Raw genomic sequence first — 13431 nt, 5'->3', positions numbered from 1 at the left:
TTAAATGATTTAGATGCACTATTGTAAAGTGGCTGTTCCACTGGATGTCAGAAGGTGAATTCACCAATTTGTAAGTCGCTCTGGATAAGAGCGTCTGCTAAATGACTTAAATGTAATGTAAAATGTAATTTGATTTGAGTCAGGTTTGTAGGCCGCTTTTTCAGTTCTGCCCACACATTTTCTATAGGCTTGAGGTCAGGGCTTTGTGATGGCCACTCCAATACACTGACTTTGTTGTCCATTTTGCCACAACATTTTGCCACAACTTTGGAAGTATGCTTGGGGTCATTGTCTATTTGGAAGACCCACTTGTGACCAAGCTTTAACTTCCTGACTGATGTCTTGAGATGTTGCTTCAATATATCCACATCATTTTCCTCCCTCATGATCCCATCTGTTTTGTTACGTGCACCAGTCCCTCCTGCAGCAAAGCACCCCCACAACATGATGCTGCCACCCCCGTGCTTCACGGTTGGGATGGTGTTCTTCGGCTTGCAAGCCTCCCGCTTTTTCCTCCAAACATAACTATGGTCATTATGGCCAAACAGTTTTAGTTTTGTTTCATCAGACCAGAGGACATTTCTCCAAAAAGTACGAAAAAAAAGTCCCCATGTGCAGTTACAAACCGTAGTCTGGCTTTTTAATGGCGGATTTGGAGCAGTGGTTTCTTCCTTGCTGAGCGGCCTTTCAGGTTATGTCGATATATAGGACTCGTTTTACTGTGGATATAGATACTTTTGTACCTGTTTCCTCCAGCATCTTCACAAGGTCCTTTGCTGTTGTTCTGGGATTGATTTGCACTTTTCGCACCAAAGTACGTTCATCTCTGAGCGGTATTGTTTGTACAGATGAACGTGGTACGTTTAGGCATTTGGAAATTGCTCCCAAGGATGAACCAGACTTGTGGAGGTTTACAGACCTTTTCCATGATGTCAAGCACAGAGGCACTGAGTTTGAAGGTAGGCCTTGAAATATATCCACAGGTACAACTCCAATTGACTCAAATGACTCAGAAGTTTCTAAAGCCATGACATAATTTTCTGGAATTTCCAAGCTGTTTAAAGGCACAGTCAACTTAGTGTATGTAAACGTCTGACCAACTGGAATTGTGATACAGTGAATTATATGTGAAATAATCTGTCTGTAAACAACTGTTGGAAAAATGACTTGTCATGCCCAAAGTAGATGTCCTAACAGACTTGCCAAAACTATAATTTGTTAACAAGAAATGTCTGGATTGGTTGAAAACCAAGTGTTAATGACTCTAACCTAAGTGCATGTAAATGTACGACTTCAACTGTGTATACTAGGCGGTGTCAGAGGAAAGACCAAAATATTGGCAAAGACTCCAGTCACCCAAGTCATAGACTGTTCTCTCTTCTACCGCATGGCAAGCGGTATTGGAGCGCAATGTCCATGACCAAAAGGCTCCATAACAGCTTCTACACCCAAGCCATAAGACTACCTAACTATGAATCAAGTGGCTACCTGGACTATTTACCCTCCGTGCTTGCACTGCTGCTACACGTGGTTTATTATCCATGCCGAGTCAATTTACAAATTACCTCGACTAACCTGTACCTCCGCAGATTGACTTGGTCCTGGTATCCACTGTATATAGCCTCGTTATTTTTGTCATTTTCTTTAGTTCGTTTTTGAAAAAAACTTTAATTTATTAAGTAAATATTTTCTTAACTCTATTTATTGAACTGCATTGTTGGTTAAGGGCTTGTAAGTCAACATTTCATGGTAAGGTCTTCACCTGTTGTATTTGGCACATTTATTTATTTGATTTGATTATAAACTCCCTCTAACTCTACTACAGTTCTAGACTGACTAACTCGACAGGTCTAAACTCCCTCTTCCTCGACAGTTCTAAACTCCCTCGACAGGTATAAACCCCGCTTTGACAGTGCTAAACTCCCTTGTCATGTCTAAACTCCCTCTACCTCGACAGTTCTAAACCCGCTTGTCAGGTCTAAACTCCCTTGACAGTTCTAAGCTCCCTCGACAGGTCCAAACCCCCTCGACAGGTCCAAACTCCCTCTACCTCGACAGTTCCAAACTCCCTCTACCTCGACAGTTCCAAACTCCCTCTACCTCGACAGTTCCAAACTCCCTCTACCTCGACAGTTCCAAACTCCCTCTACCTCGACAGGTCCAAACCCCCTCGACAGGTCCAAACTCCCTCTACCTCGACAGTTCCAAACTCCCTCTACCTCGACAGTTCCAAACTCCCTCTACCTCGACAGTTCCAAACTCCCTCTACCTCGACAGTTCCAAACTCCCTCTACCTCGACAGTTCCAAACTCCCTCTACCTCGACAGTTCCAAACTCCCTCTACCTCGACAGTTCCAAACTCTCTCTACCTCGACAGGTCGAAACTCCCTCGACAAGTCGAAACTCCCTCTACCTCGACAGTTCCAAACTCTCTCTACCTCGACAGTTCCGACCTCCCTCTACCTCGACAGTTCCGACCTCCCTCTACCTCGACAGTTCCGACCTCCCTCTACCTCGACAGTTCCGACCTCCCTCTACCTCGACAGTTCCGACCTCCCTCTACCTCGACAGTTCCGACCTCCCTCTACCTCGACAGTTCCGACCTCCCTCTACCTCGACAGTTCCGACCTCCCTCTACCTCGACAGTTCCGACCTCCCTCTACCTCGACAGTTCCGACCTCCCTCTACCTCGACAGTTCCGACCTCCCTCTACCTCGACAGTTCCGACCTCCCTCTACCTCGACAGTTCCGACCTCCCTCTACCTCGACAGTTCCGACCTCCCTCTACCTCGACAGTTCCGACCTCCCTCTACCTCGACAGTTCCGACCTCCCTCTACCTCGACAGTTCCGACCTCCCTCTACCTCGACAGTTCCGACCTCCCTCTACCTCGACAGTTCCGACCTCCCTCTACCTCGACAGTTCCGACCTCCCTCTACCTCGACAGTTCCGACCTCCCTCTACCTCGACAGTTCCGACCTCCCTCTACCTCGACAGTTCCGACCTCCCTCTACCTCGACAGTTCCGACCTCCCTCTACCTCGACAGTTCCGACCTCCCTCTACCTCGACAGTTCCGACCTCCCTCTACCTCGACAGTTCCGACCTCCCTCTACCTCGACAGTTCCGACCTCCCTCTACCTCGACAGTTCCGACCTCCCTCTACCTCGACAGTTCCGACCTCCCTCTACCTCGACAGTTCCGACCTCCCTCTACCTCGACAGTTCCGACCTCCCTCTACCTCGACAGTTCCGACCTCCCTCTACCTCGACAGTTCCGACCTCCCTCTACCTCGACAGTTCCGACCTCCCTCTACCTCGACAGTTCCGACCTCCCTCTACCTCGACAGTTCCGACCTCCCTCTACCTCGACAGTTCCGACCTCCCTCTACCTCGACAGTTCCGACCTCCCTCTACCTCGACAGTTCCGACCTCCCTCTACCTCGACAGTTCCGACCTCCCTCTACCTCGACAGTTCCGACCTCCCTCTACCTCGACAGTTCCGACCTCCCTCTACCTCGACAGTTCCGACCTCCCTCTACCTCTCGACAGTTCCGACCTCCCTCTACCTCGACAGTTCCGACCTCCCTCTACCTCGACAGTTCCGACCTCCCTCTACCTCGACAGTTCCGAACTCCCTCTACCTCGACAGTTCCGACCTCCCTCTACCTCGACAGTTCCGACCTCCCTCTACCTCGACAGTTCCGACCTCCCTCTACCTCGACAGTTCCGACCTCCCTCTACCTCGACAGTTCCGACCTCCCTCTACCTCGACAGTTCCGAACTCCCTCTACCTCGACAGTTCCAAACTCCCTCTACCTCGACAGTTCCAAACTCCCTCTACCTCGACAGTTCCAAACTCCCTCTACCTCGACAGTTCCAAACTCCCTCTACCTCGACAGTTCCGAACTCCCTCTACCTCGACAGTTCCAAACTCCCTCTACCTCAACAGTTCCGAACTCCCTCTACCTCGACAGTTCCGAACTCCCTCTACCTCGACAGTTCCGAACTCCCTCTACCTCGACAGTTCCGAACTCCCTCTACCTCGACAGTTCCGACCTCCCTCTACCTCGACAGTTCCGACCTCCCTCTACCTCGACAGTTCCGAACTCCCTCTACCTCGACAGTTCCAAACTCCCTCTACCTCGACAGTTCCAAACTCCCTCTACCTCGACAGTTCCGACCTCCCTCTACCTCGACAGTTCCAAACTCCCTCTACCTCGACAGTTCCAAACTCCCTCTACCTCGACAGTTCCAAACTCCCTCTACCTCGACAGTTCCAAACTCCCTCTACCTCGACAGTTCCAAACTCTCTCTACCTCGACAGGTCGAAACTCCCTCGACAAGTCGAAACTCCCTCTACCTCGACAGTTCCAAACTCCCTCTACCTCGACAGTTCTAAACTCCCTCTACCTCGACAGTTCCAAACTCCCTCTACCTCGACAGTTCCAAACTCCCTCTACCTCGACAGTTCCAAACTCCCTCTACCTCGACAGTTCCAAACTCCCTCTACCTCGACAGTTCCAAACTCCCTCTACCTCGACAGGTCGAAACTCCCTCGACAAGTCGAAACTCCCTCTACCTCGACAGTTCCAAACTCTCTCTACCTCGACAGTTCTAAACTCCCTCTACCTCGACAGTTCCGACCTCCCTCTACCTCGACAGTTCCGACCTCCCTCTACCTCGACAGTTCCGACCTCCCTCTACCTCGACAGTTCCGACCTCCCTCTACCTCGACAGTTCCGACCTCCCTCTACCTCGACAGTTCCGACCTCCCTCTACCTCGACAGTTCCGACCTCCCTCTACCTCGACAGTTCCGACCTCCCTCTACCTCGACAGTTCCGACCTCCCTCTACCTCGACAGTTCCGACCTCCCTCTACCTCGACAGTTCCGACCTCCCTCTACCTCGACAGTTCCGACCTCCCTCTACCTCGACAGTTCCGACCTCCCTCTACCTCGACAGTTCCGACCTCCCTCTACCTCGACAGTTCCGACCTCCCTCTACCTCGACAGTTCCGACCTCCCTCTACCTCGACAGTTCCGACCTCCCTCTACCTCGACAGTTCCGACCTCCCTCTACCTCGACAGTTCCGACCTCCCTCTACCTCGACAGTTCCGACCTCCCTCTACCTCGACAGTTCCGACCTCCCTCTACCTCGACAGTTCCGACCTCCCTCTACCTCGACAGTTCCGACCTCCCTCTACCTCGACAGTTCCGACCTCCCTCTACCTCGACAGTTCCGACCTCCCTCTACCTCGACAGTTCCGACCTCCCTCTACCTCGACAGTTCCGACCTCCCTCTACCTCGACAGTTCCGACCTCCCTCTACCTCGACAGTTCCGACCTCCCTCTACCTCGACAGTTCCGACCTCCTCTACCTCGACAGTTCCGACCTCCCTCTACCTCGACAGTTCCGACCTCCCTCTACCTCGACAGTTCCGACCTCCCTCTACCTCGACAGTTCCGACCTCCCTCTACCTCGACAGTTCCGACCTCCCTCTACCTCGACAGTTCCGACCTCCCTCTACCTCGACAGTTCCGACCTCCCTCTACCTCGACAGTTCCGAACTCCCTCTACCTCGACAGTTCCGAACTCCCTCTACCTCGACAGTTCCGAACTCCCTCTACCTCGACAGTTCCGAACTCCCTCTACCTCGACAGTTCCGAACTCCCTCTACCTCGACAGTTCCGAACTCCCTCTACCTCGACAGGTCCAAACTCCCTCGACAGGTCCAAACTCCCTCGACAAGTCGAAACTCCCTCTACCTCGACAGTTCCAAACTGCCTCTACCTCGACAGTTCCGACCTCCCTCTACCTCGACAGTTCCGAACTCCCTCTTCCTCGACAGTTCCGAACTCCCTCTTCCTCGACAGTTTTGAACTCCCTCTACCTCGACAGTTTTGAACTCCCTCTACCGTTCCAAACTCCCTCTACCTCGACAGTTCCGAACTCCCTCTACCTCGACAGTTCCGAACTCCCTCTACCTCGACAGTTCCGAACTCCCTCTACCTCGACAGTTCCGAACTCCCTCTACCTCGACAGTTCCAAACTCCCTCTACCTCGACAGTTCCAAACTCCCTCTACCTCGACAGTTCCGAACTCCCTCTACCTCGACAGTTCCGAACTCCCTCTACCTCGACAGTTCCGAACTCCCTCTACCTCGACAGTTCCGAACTCCCTCTACCTCGACAGTTCCGAACTCCCTCTACCTCGACAGTTCCAAACTCCCTCTACCTCGACAGTTCCAAACTCCCTCTACCTCGACAGTTCCAAACTCCCTCTACCTCGACAGTTCCAAACTCCCTCGACAGGTCCAAACTCCCTCGACAGGTCCAAACTCCCTCGACAGTTCAAAACTCCCTCTACCTCGACAGTTCCAAACTCCCTCGACCTCGACAGTTCCAAACTCCCTCGACCTCGACAGTTCCGAACTCCCTCGACCTCGACAGTTCCAAACTCCCTCGACCTCGACAGTTCCAAACTCCCTCGACCTCGACACTTCTAAACTCCCTCGACAGGTCTAAACTCCCTCGACAGTTCTAAGCTCCCTCGACAGGTCCCAGCTCCCTCGACAGTTCCAAACTCCCTTGACAGGTCTAAACTCCCTCGACAGGTCCAAACTTCCTCGACCTCGACAGTTCTAAACTCCCTCTACCTCGACAGTTCTAAACTCCCTCTACCTCGAGAGTTCTAAACTCCCTCGACAGGTCTAAACTCCCTCGACAGTTCTAAGCTCCCTCGACAGGTCCAAACTCCCTCTACCTCGACACTTCTAAACTCCCTCGACAGGTCTAAACTCCCTCGACAGTTCTAAGCTCCCTCGACAGGTCCCAGCTCCCTCGACAGGTCCCAGCTCCCTCGACAGTTCCAAACTCCCTTGACAGGTCTAAACTCCCTCGACAGGTCCAAACTTCCTCGACCTCGACAGTTCTAAACTCCCTCTACCTCGACAGTCCTAAACTCCCTCTACCTCGACAGTTCTAAACTCCCTCTACCTCGAGAGTTCTAAACTCCCTCGACAGGTCTAAACTCCCTCGACAGTTCTAAGCTCCCTCGACAGGTCCAAACTCCCTCTACCTCGACAGTTCTAAACTCCCTCGACAGGTCTAAACTCCCTCGACAGTTCTAAGCTCCCTCGACAGGTCCCAACTCCCGACAGGTCCAAACTCCCTCTACCTCGACAGTTCTAAACTCCCTCTACCTCGACAGTTCTAAACTCCCTCTACCTCGACAGTTCTAAACTCTCTCTTCCTCGACAGCTCTTACTCAACAGTTCTAAACTCTAACTCTTCCTAACCTGCCGCCACTCCCCCGGTGCTCTCTTCCTCTCTGTGTGGGTGCTTTGGATTGTATGAGTGTAGATAGGTCTGCTGAGGCAGAGCAGATCCCCACCAGCTGCAACCTGTTCCAAAATCAAGATAGATCTCTACAAATACTCAGCCCTGACACTTCTACGCTGCGTAATCTCTGCTCAGGCAGTCTACGTTTCAAGCCGTTTGTTCCTGCATAGAACTTGTTATCCTGGTGTGCCTGTTTTCAATAGCCTGACGCTGCTTTTCCCTCCCCTACAGTTCCGCCCGCTCTGCCTCTGGTTCCTGTCCCCAGTTCCTCGTCTTGTCAGTCCTGCTTCCGTGCCCTGGACCCCTGCTCTATGGCTTCTTTGGAATCCGCTCCAGACCTGCTTACCCTGCCCTTGCTCCCCTTGCCTCAGCCTCAGTCCCTGGTTGCCTGCTACCCGCCCGAGCCTCCCCTGCACCCCATCTTCCCATCGTTGTTCAATAAATACCTTAGTCACCTTCTCCTTTTCTCCTCGTCCGAGTCTGCACTTGGGTTTACCTGCTCCGCCCCGTATAACAACTCTACAGTTCTTAATTCACTCCAACTCTACAGTTCTTAATTCACTCCAACTCTACAGTTCTTAATTCACTCCAACTCTACAGTTCTAAACTCACTCCAACTCTACAGTTCTAAACTCACTCCAACTCTACAGTTTACAGTCAAATTCTGACCAACAGAACAGCATACCAGTGTTTAAAACCCTATTTTTAAGCCACAGGTGTTTAGAGCATGTGTTAGTTACCCTGAAGGAGACGGTCCTAGAGCTCTGTCTGGCGAAGGCTGGTCTGGCTGCCTGCTCCAAACTAACAGAGGATCCATTCACACTGCCCTAAACACACACACACACACACACACAATGGACAGGTTAAACCATCAACACGTATAAAGCTGTCTTTTAGAATACAGTGTAAAGTCTTATTGGTTTTACCATTAGAGGATGCTCTTGCACAGTTACAGAGACTGTATGTCTGTGAGTCGTGGCAAAAGTCCAACTGTGTATTACCTCTGTGTGTCCGTAGTGGGTGGGGCTCTGAGCTCCTCTAGCGGGGGACAGCGGTGTTGTGGGAGAATGGGGGCTCATGGGACTTGTATGCCCACTGGGGGAGGGACTCTTATCAAAGGAGATGGACAGAGAACTAAAGGAAGGGATAACAGGAAGTTAGAAACCTAGAGGAAGTTCGAGAACTACTGGAAGAGATAACAGTAAGTTTGAGAACTACTGGAAGAGATAGATGGAAGTTTGAGAACTACAGGAAGCAATAACAGGATGCTATAGTACCACAGGAAGAGATAACAGGAAGTTAGAGAACTACAGGAAGAGGTTGGACAGACACTTGGCAGACTAATTTATCTAGGGGCCGTTTTCTTACCTGACAAACTTGAAGGGGGGTTTGGAGTCCGGGCCTAGGTCCTGGGAACCATTCTGCTGCTGTTACAACACATAATAGATAGACAGTTACCATGGGAACTATTCTGCTGCTGTTACAACACAACATATAGACAGCTACCATGGGAACCATTCTCCTGCTGTTACAACACACAGTTAGCTATGGATACTGTAGCTGTATTAAACAGCATTACCATAAAGTGCAGTAGCACAACTTCTAAATCAAATGTAATTTGTCAGGACGCCAAAAACAACAGTTGTAGACCTTACCATGAAATGCTTACTTACAAGCCCTTAACCAACAACGCAGTTAAAAAAATTATTTATTAAATAAACTAAAGTCAAAAATAAAAGAGCAACAATAAAATAACAATAACGAGGCTATATACAGGGGGTACCGGTGCCAAGTGTGCGAGGGTAAGGGTTAGTCAAGGTAATATCAATTTGAGCCAGAACATGATCCAGAACCTCTCAGATTTGAATTTGTTTCTTCCGGCACCTATTTCCACTGTTTGCATTGTAGACATTCTAATAAACGTGATCTGCGTTAAATCAAGTTGCCTGCTCCTTATTTCTCCCGCCCTCCAGAAAGACCATCATGTAAAAGCACGGTGATCATTCTATGTAGTCATCCTATCCTGCCACACTGATTCCAGACCTGCTCTCTTATTTGTACATAGATGTTATGGGGAGGGCCGGTGGGGTAAGTATCTGATCTTGACACAGATCTTGGTCAGCTAGTGAAGAGGTCCCTACTTAATCACGTCACATAGCCGAGGCTAGTAATCTCCCTACTGAATTTGAATCGTGGGAAAGAAAAGTCAGCAGAAGATGCCTGGTCGCTCTTTAGAAGCAATTTCCTCACCATCTTAAATAAGCATGCCCCATTCAAAAAATGTAGAACTAAGAACAGATATAGCCCTTGGTTCACCCCAGACCTGACTGCCCTTGACCAGCACAAAAACATTCTGTGGCGTTCTGCATTAGCATCGAATGGCCCCCGCGATATGCAACTACCCCGGTCAACATTTCATCACCACCTGCGGCAACTTGCCCCCCCCTGCATGTCCTTCACCCAAATCCAGACAGCTGATGTTCTGAAAAAGCTGCAAAATCTGGAAACCTACACATCAGCTGGGCTAGACAATCTGGACCCTCTCTTCCTAAAATTATCCACCAAAATTGTTGCAACCCCTATTACTGGCCTATTCAACCTCTTGTGTCGTCTGAGATCCCCAAAGATTGGAAAGCTGCCACGGTCATCCCTCTCTTCAAAGGGGGTGACACTCTAGACCCAAAATGCTACATACCTATATCTATCCTACCCTGTCTTTCTAAGGTCTTCGAAAGCCAACTTAACAAACAGATTACTGACCATTTCGAATCCCACCATACCTTCTCCGTAATGCAATCTGGTTTCAGAGCTGGTCATGGGCGCACCTCAGCCACGCTCAAGGCTCTAAACGACATCATAATCGCCATCAATTAGAGACATTACTGTGCAGCCGTATTCATCGACCTGGCCAAGGCTTTCGACTCTGTCAATCACAACATTCTTATCAGCAGACTCAATAGCCTGGGCTTCTCAAATGACTGCCTCGCCTGGTTCACCAACTACTTCTCAGATAGAGTTCGGTGTGTCAAATCGGAGGGCCTGTTTTCCGGACCTCTGGCAGTCTCTATGGGGGTACCACAGGGTTGAATTCTTGGGCTGACTCTTTTCTCTGTATACGTCAATGATGACGCTCCTGCTGCTGGTGATTCCCTGATCAACTTATACGCAGACGATACCATTCTGTATACATCTGGCCCTTCTTTGGACACTGTGCTAACAAACCTCCAAATGAGCTTCAAGGCCATACAACTCTCCTTCCGAGGCCTCCAATTTCTTTTAAATCAAGTAAAACTAAGTGCATGCTCTTCAACCGATTGCTGCCCGCACCCTCCCGCCTGACTAGCATCACTACTCTGGACGGTTCTGATTTAGAATATGTGGACAACTACAAATACCTAGGTAGACTGTAAACTCTCCTTCCAGACTCACATTAAGCATCTCCAATCCAAAATGAAATCTGGAATCGTCTTCCTATTTTGCAACAAAGCATCCTTCACTCATGCTGCCAAACATACCCTTGTAAAACTGACTATCCTACCAATCCTTGACTTCGGCGATGTCATTTACAAAATAGCCTCCAACACTTTACTCAGCAAACTGGATGTAGTCTAACACAGTGCCATCTGTTTTGTCACCAAAGCCCCATATACTACCCACCACTGCGACCTGTATGCTCTCGTTGGCTGGCCCTCGCTTCATATTCGTCGCCAAACCCACTGGCTCCAGGTCATCTATAAGTCTATGATAGGTAAAGCCCCGCCTTATCTCAGCTCACTGGTCACCATAGCAACACCCACCCGTAGCACGCGCTCCAATAGGTATATTTCACTGGTCACCCCCAAAGCCAACACTGCCTTTGGCCGCCTTTCTTTACATTTCTCTACTGCCAATGACTGGAATGAATTGCAAAAATCTCTGAAGCTAGAGTCTTATATCTCCCTCTCTAACTTTAAGCATCAGCTGTCAGAGTATCTTACCGATCACTGTACCTGTACACAGCCAAACTGTAAATAGCACACCCAACTATGTCATCCCCATTAGAGGTCGACCGATTAATTGGAATGGCCGAATAATTAGGGCCGATTTCGTTTTTTCACAACAATCGGAAATCGTTAATTTTGGACGCCGATTTTGCAGATGTCTTATTTTTTTTACACCTTTATTTAACTTACATTTTATTTTGCTCCTTTGCACCCCACTATTTCTACGTTCACACTCATCTTCTGCACATTTAAAAAAATATATATATATTTTCTTACCTTTATTTAACTCGGCTAGTCAGTTAAGAACACATTCTTAGTTTCAATGATGGCCTAGGAACGGGTGAACTGGGTTAACTGCCTTGTTCAGGGGAACAGTGGGTTAACTGCCTTGTTCAGGGGCAGAACAACAGATTTTTACCTTGTCAGCTCAGGGATTCAATTTTGCAACCTTACGGTTAACTAGTCCAACGCTCTAACCAACTGCCTCACGAGGAGCCAAGGTAAGTTGCTAGCTAGCATTAAACTTAATCACTAGTTATAACTACACATGGTTGATGATATTACTAGTTTATCTAGCGTGTCCTGCGTTGCATATAATCGATGCAGTGCGCATTCGCGGAAAAGGACTGTCGTTGCTCCAACGTGTTCCTAACCATAAACATCAATGCCTTTCTTAAAATCAATAGACAGAAGTATATATTTTTAAACCTGCATATTTAGCTAAAATAAATCCAGGTTAGCAGGCAATATTAACCAGGTAAAACTGTCATTGCACACAGAGTCAGGGTATATGCAACAGTTTGGGCTGCCTGGCTCATTGCGAATTAATTTGCCAGAATTTTACGTAATTATGACATAACATTGAAGTTTGTGCAATGTAACAGGAATATTTAGACTGATGGATGCCACCCGTTAGATAAAATACAGAACAGTTCCGTATTTCACTGAAAGAATAAATGTTTTGTTTTCGAGATTATAGTTTCCAGATTTGACCATATTAATGACCGAAGACTCGTATTTCTGTGTGTTATTCTGTTATAATTAAGTCTATGATTTGATAGAGCAGTCTGACTGAGCAATGGTGGACACCAGCAGGCTCATAAGCATTCATTCAAACAGCACCTTTGTGCGTTTTGCCAGCAGCTCTGCTGTTTATGAATTCAAGCCTATCAACTCCCGAGATTAGGCTGGTGTAACGATGTGATGTGAAATGGCTAGCTAGTTAGCGGGGTGCGCGCTAATAGCGTTTCAAATGTCACTCGCTCTGAGACTTGGAGTAGTTGTTTCCCTTGCTCTGCATGGGTAACGCTGCTTCGAGGGTGGCTGTTGTCGATGTGTTCCTGGTTCGAGCCCAGGTAGGAGTGAGGAGAAGGACAGAAGCTCTACTGTTACACTGGCAATACTAAAGTGCCTATAAGAACATCCAATAGTCAAAGGTATATGAAATACAAATGGTATAGAGAGAAATAGTCCTATAATAACTACAACCTAAAACTTCTTACCTGGGAATATTGAAGACTCATGTTAAAAGGAACCACCAGCTTTCATATGTTCTCATGTTCTGAGCAAGGAACTTAAATGTTAGCTTTCTTACATGGCACATATTGCAAATTTACTTTATTTTCCAACACTTTGTTTTTGCATTATTTAAACCAAATTGAACATGTTTCATTATTTATTTGAGGCTAAATTGATTTTATTGATGTATTCTATTAAGTCCAAATAAGTGTTCATTCAGTATTGTTGTAATTGTCATTATTTCAAATCATAAATCGGGCGACCTCTAATCCCCATATTGTTACTTATTCTCTTGCTCCTCTGTACCCCAGTATCTCTACTTGCACATCAACATCTGCACATATATCACTCCAGTGTTAATGCTAAATTGTAATTATTTCGCCTCCATGGCCTATTTATTGCCTTACCTCCCTACTCGTCTACATTTGCACGCACTGTACATAGATTTTTATATTGTGTTATTGACTGTACATTTGTTTATGTGTAACTCTGTGTTGTTGTTGTTGTTGCACTGTTTTGCTTTATCTTGGCTAGGTCGCAGTTGTAAATGAGAACTTGTTCTCAACTGCCCTACCTGGTTAAATAAAGGT

The 13431-nt window shown here is 48.2% G+C and overlaps 1 protein-coding gene across 1 annotated transcript in view; it reads right to left on the bottom strand.

The window, feature by feature from the left end:
- lad1 (ladinin) overlaps window positions 1-13431 on the bottom strand; it is an 82293-nt gene that overhangs the window by 27730 nt on the left and 41132 nt on the right. The window contains exons 4-6 of the mRNA XM_064921947.1: window positions 8709-8767; window positions 8342-8474; window positions 8081-8167 (exon numbers count right to left, since the gene is read on the bottom strand). Of these exons, the coding sequence (XP_064778019.1) occupies window positions 8081-8167; window positions 8342-8474; window positions 8709-8767 (279 nt within the window). The remainder of the gene's footprint in view (window positions 1-8080; window positions 8168-8341; window positions 8475-8708; window positions 8768-13431) is intronic.

Source organism: Oncorhynchus masou, chromosome 18 (assembly GCF_036934945.1).
Source record: "Oncorhynchus masou masou isolate Uvic2021 chromosome 18, UVic_Omas_1.1, whole genome shotgun sequence".
NCBI lineage: Eukaryota > Metazoa > Chordata > Actinopteri > Salmoniformes > Salmonidae > Oncorhynchus > Oncorhynchus masou.
Note: the sequence above shows the minus strand (reverse complement) of the source record. Positions and strands in the feature narration are given on the sequence as shown.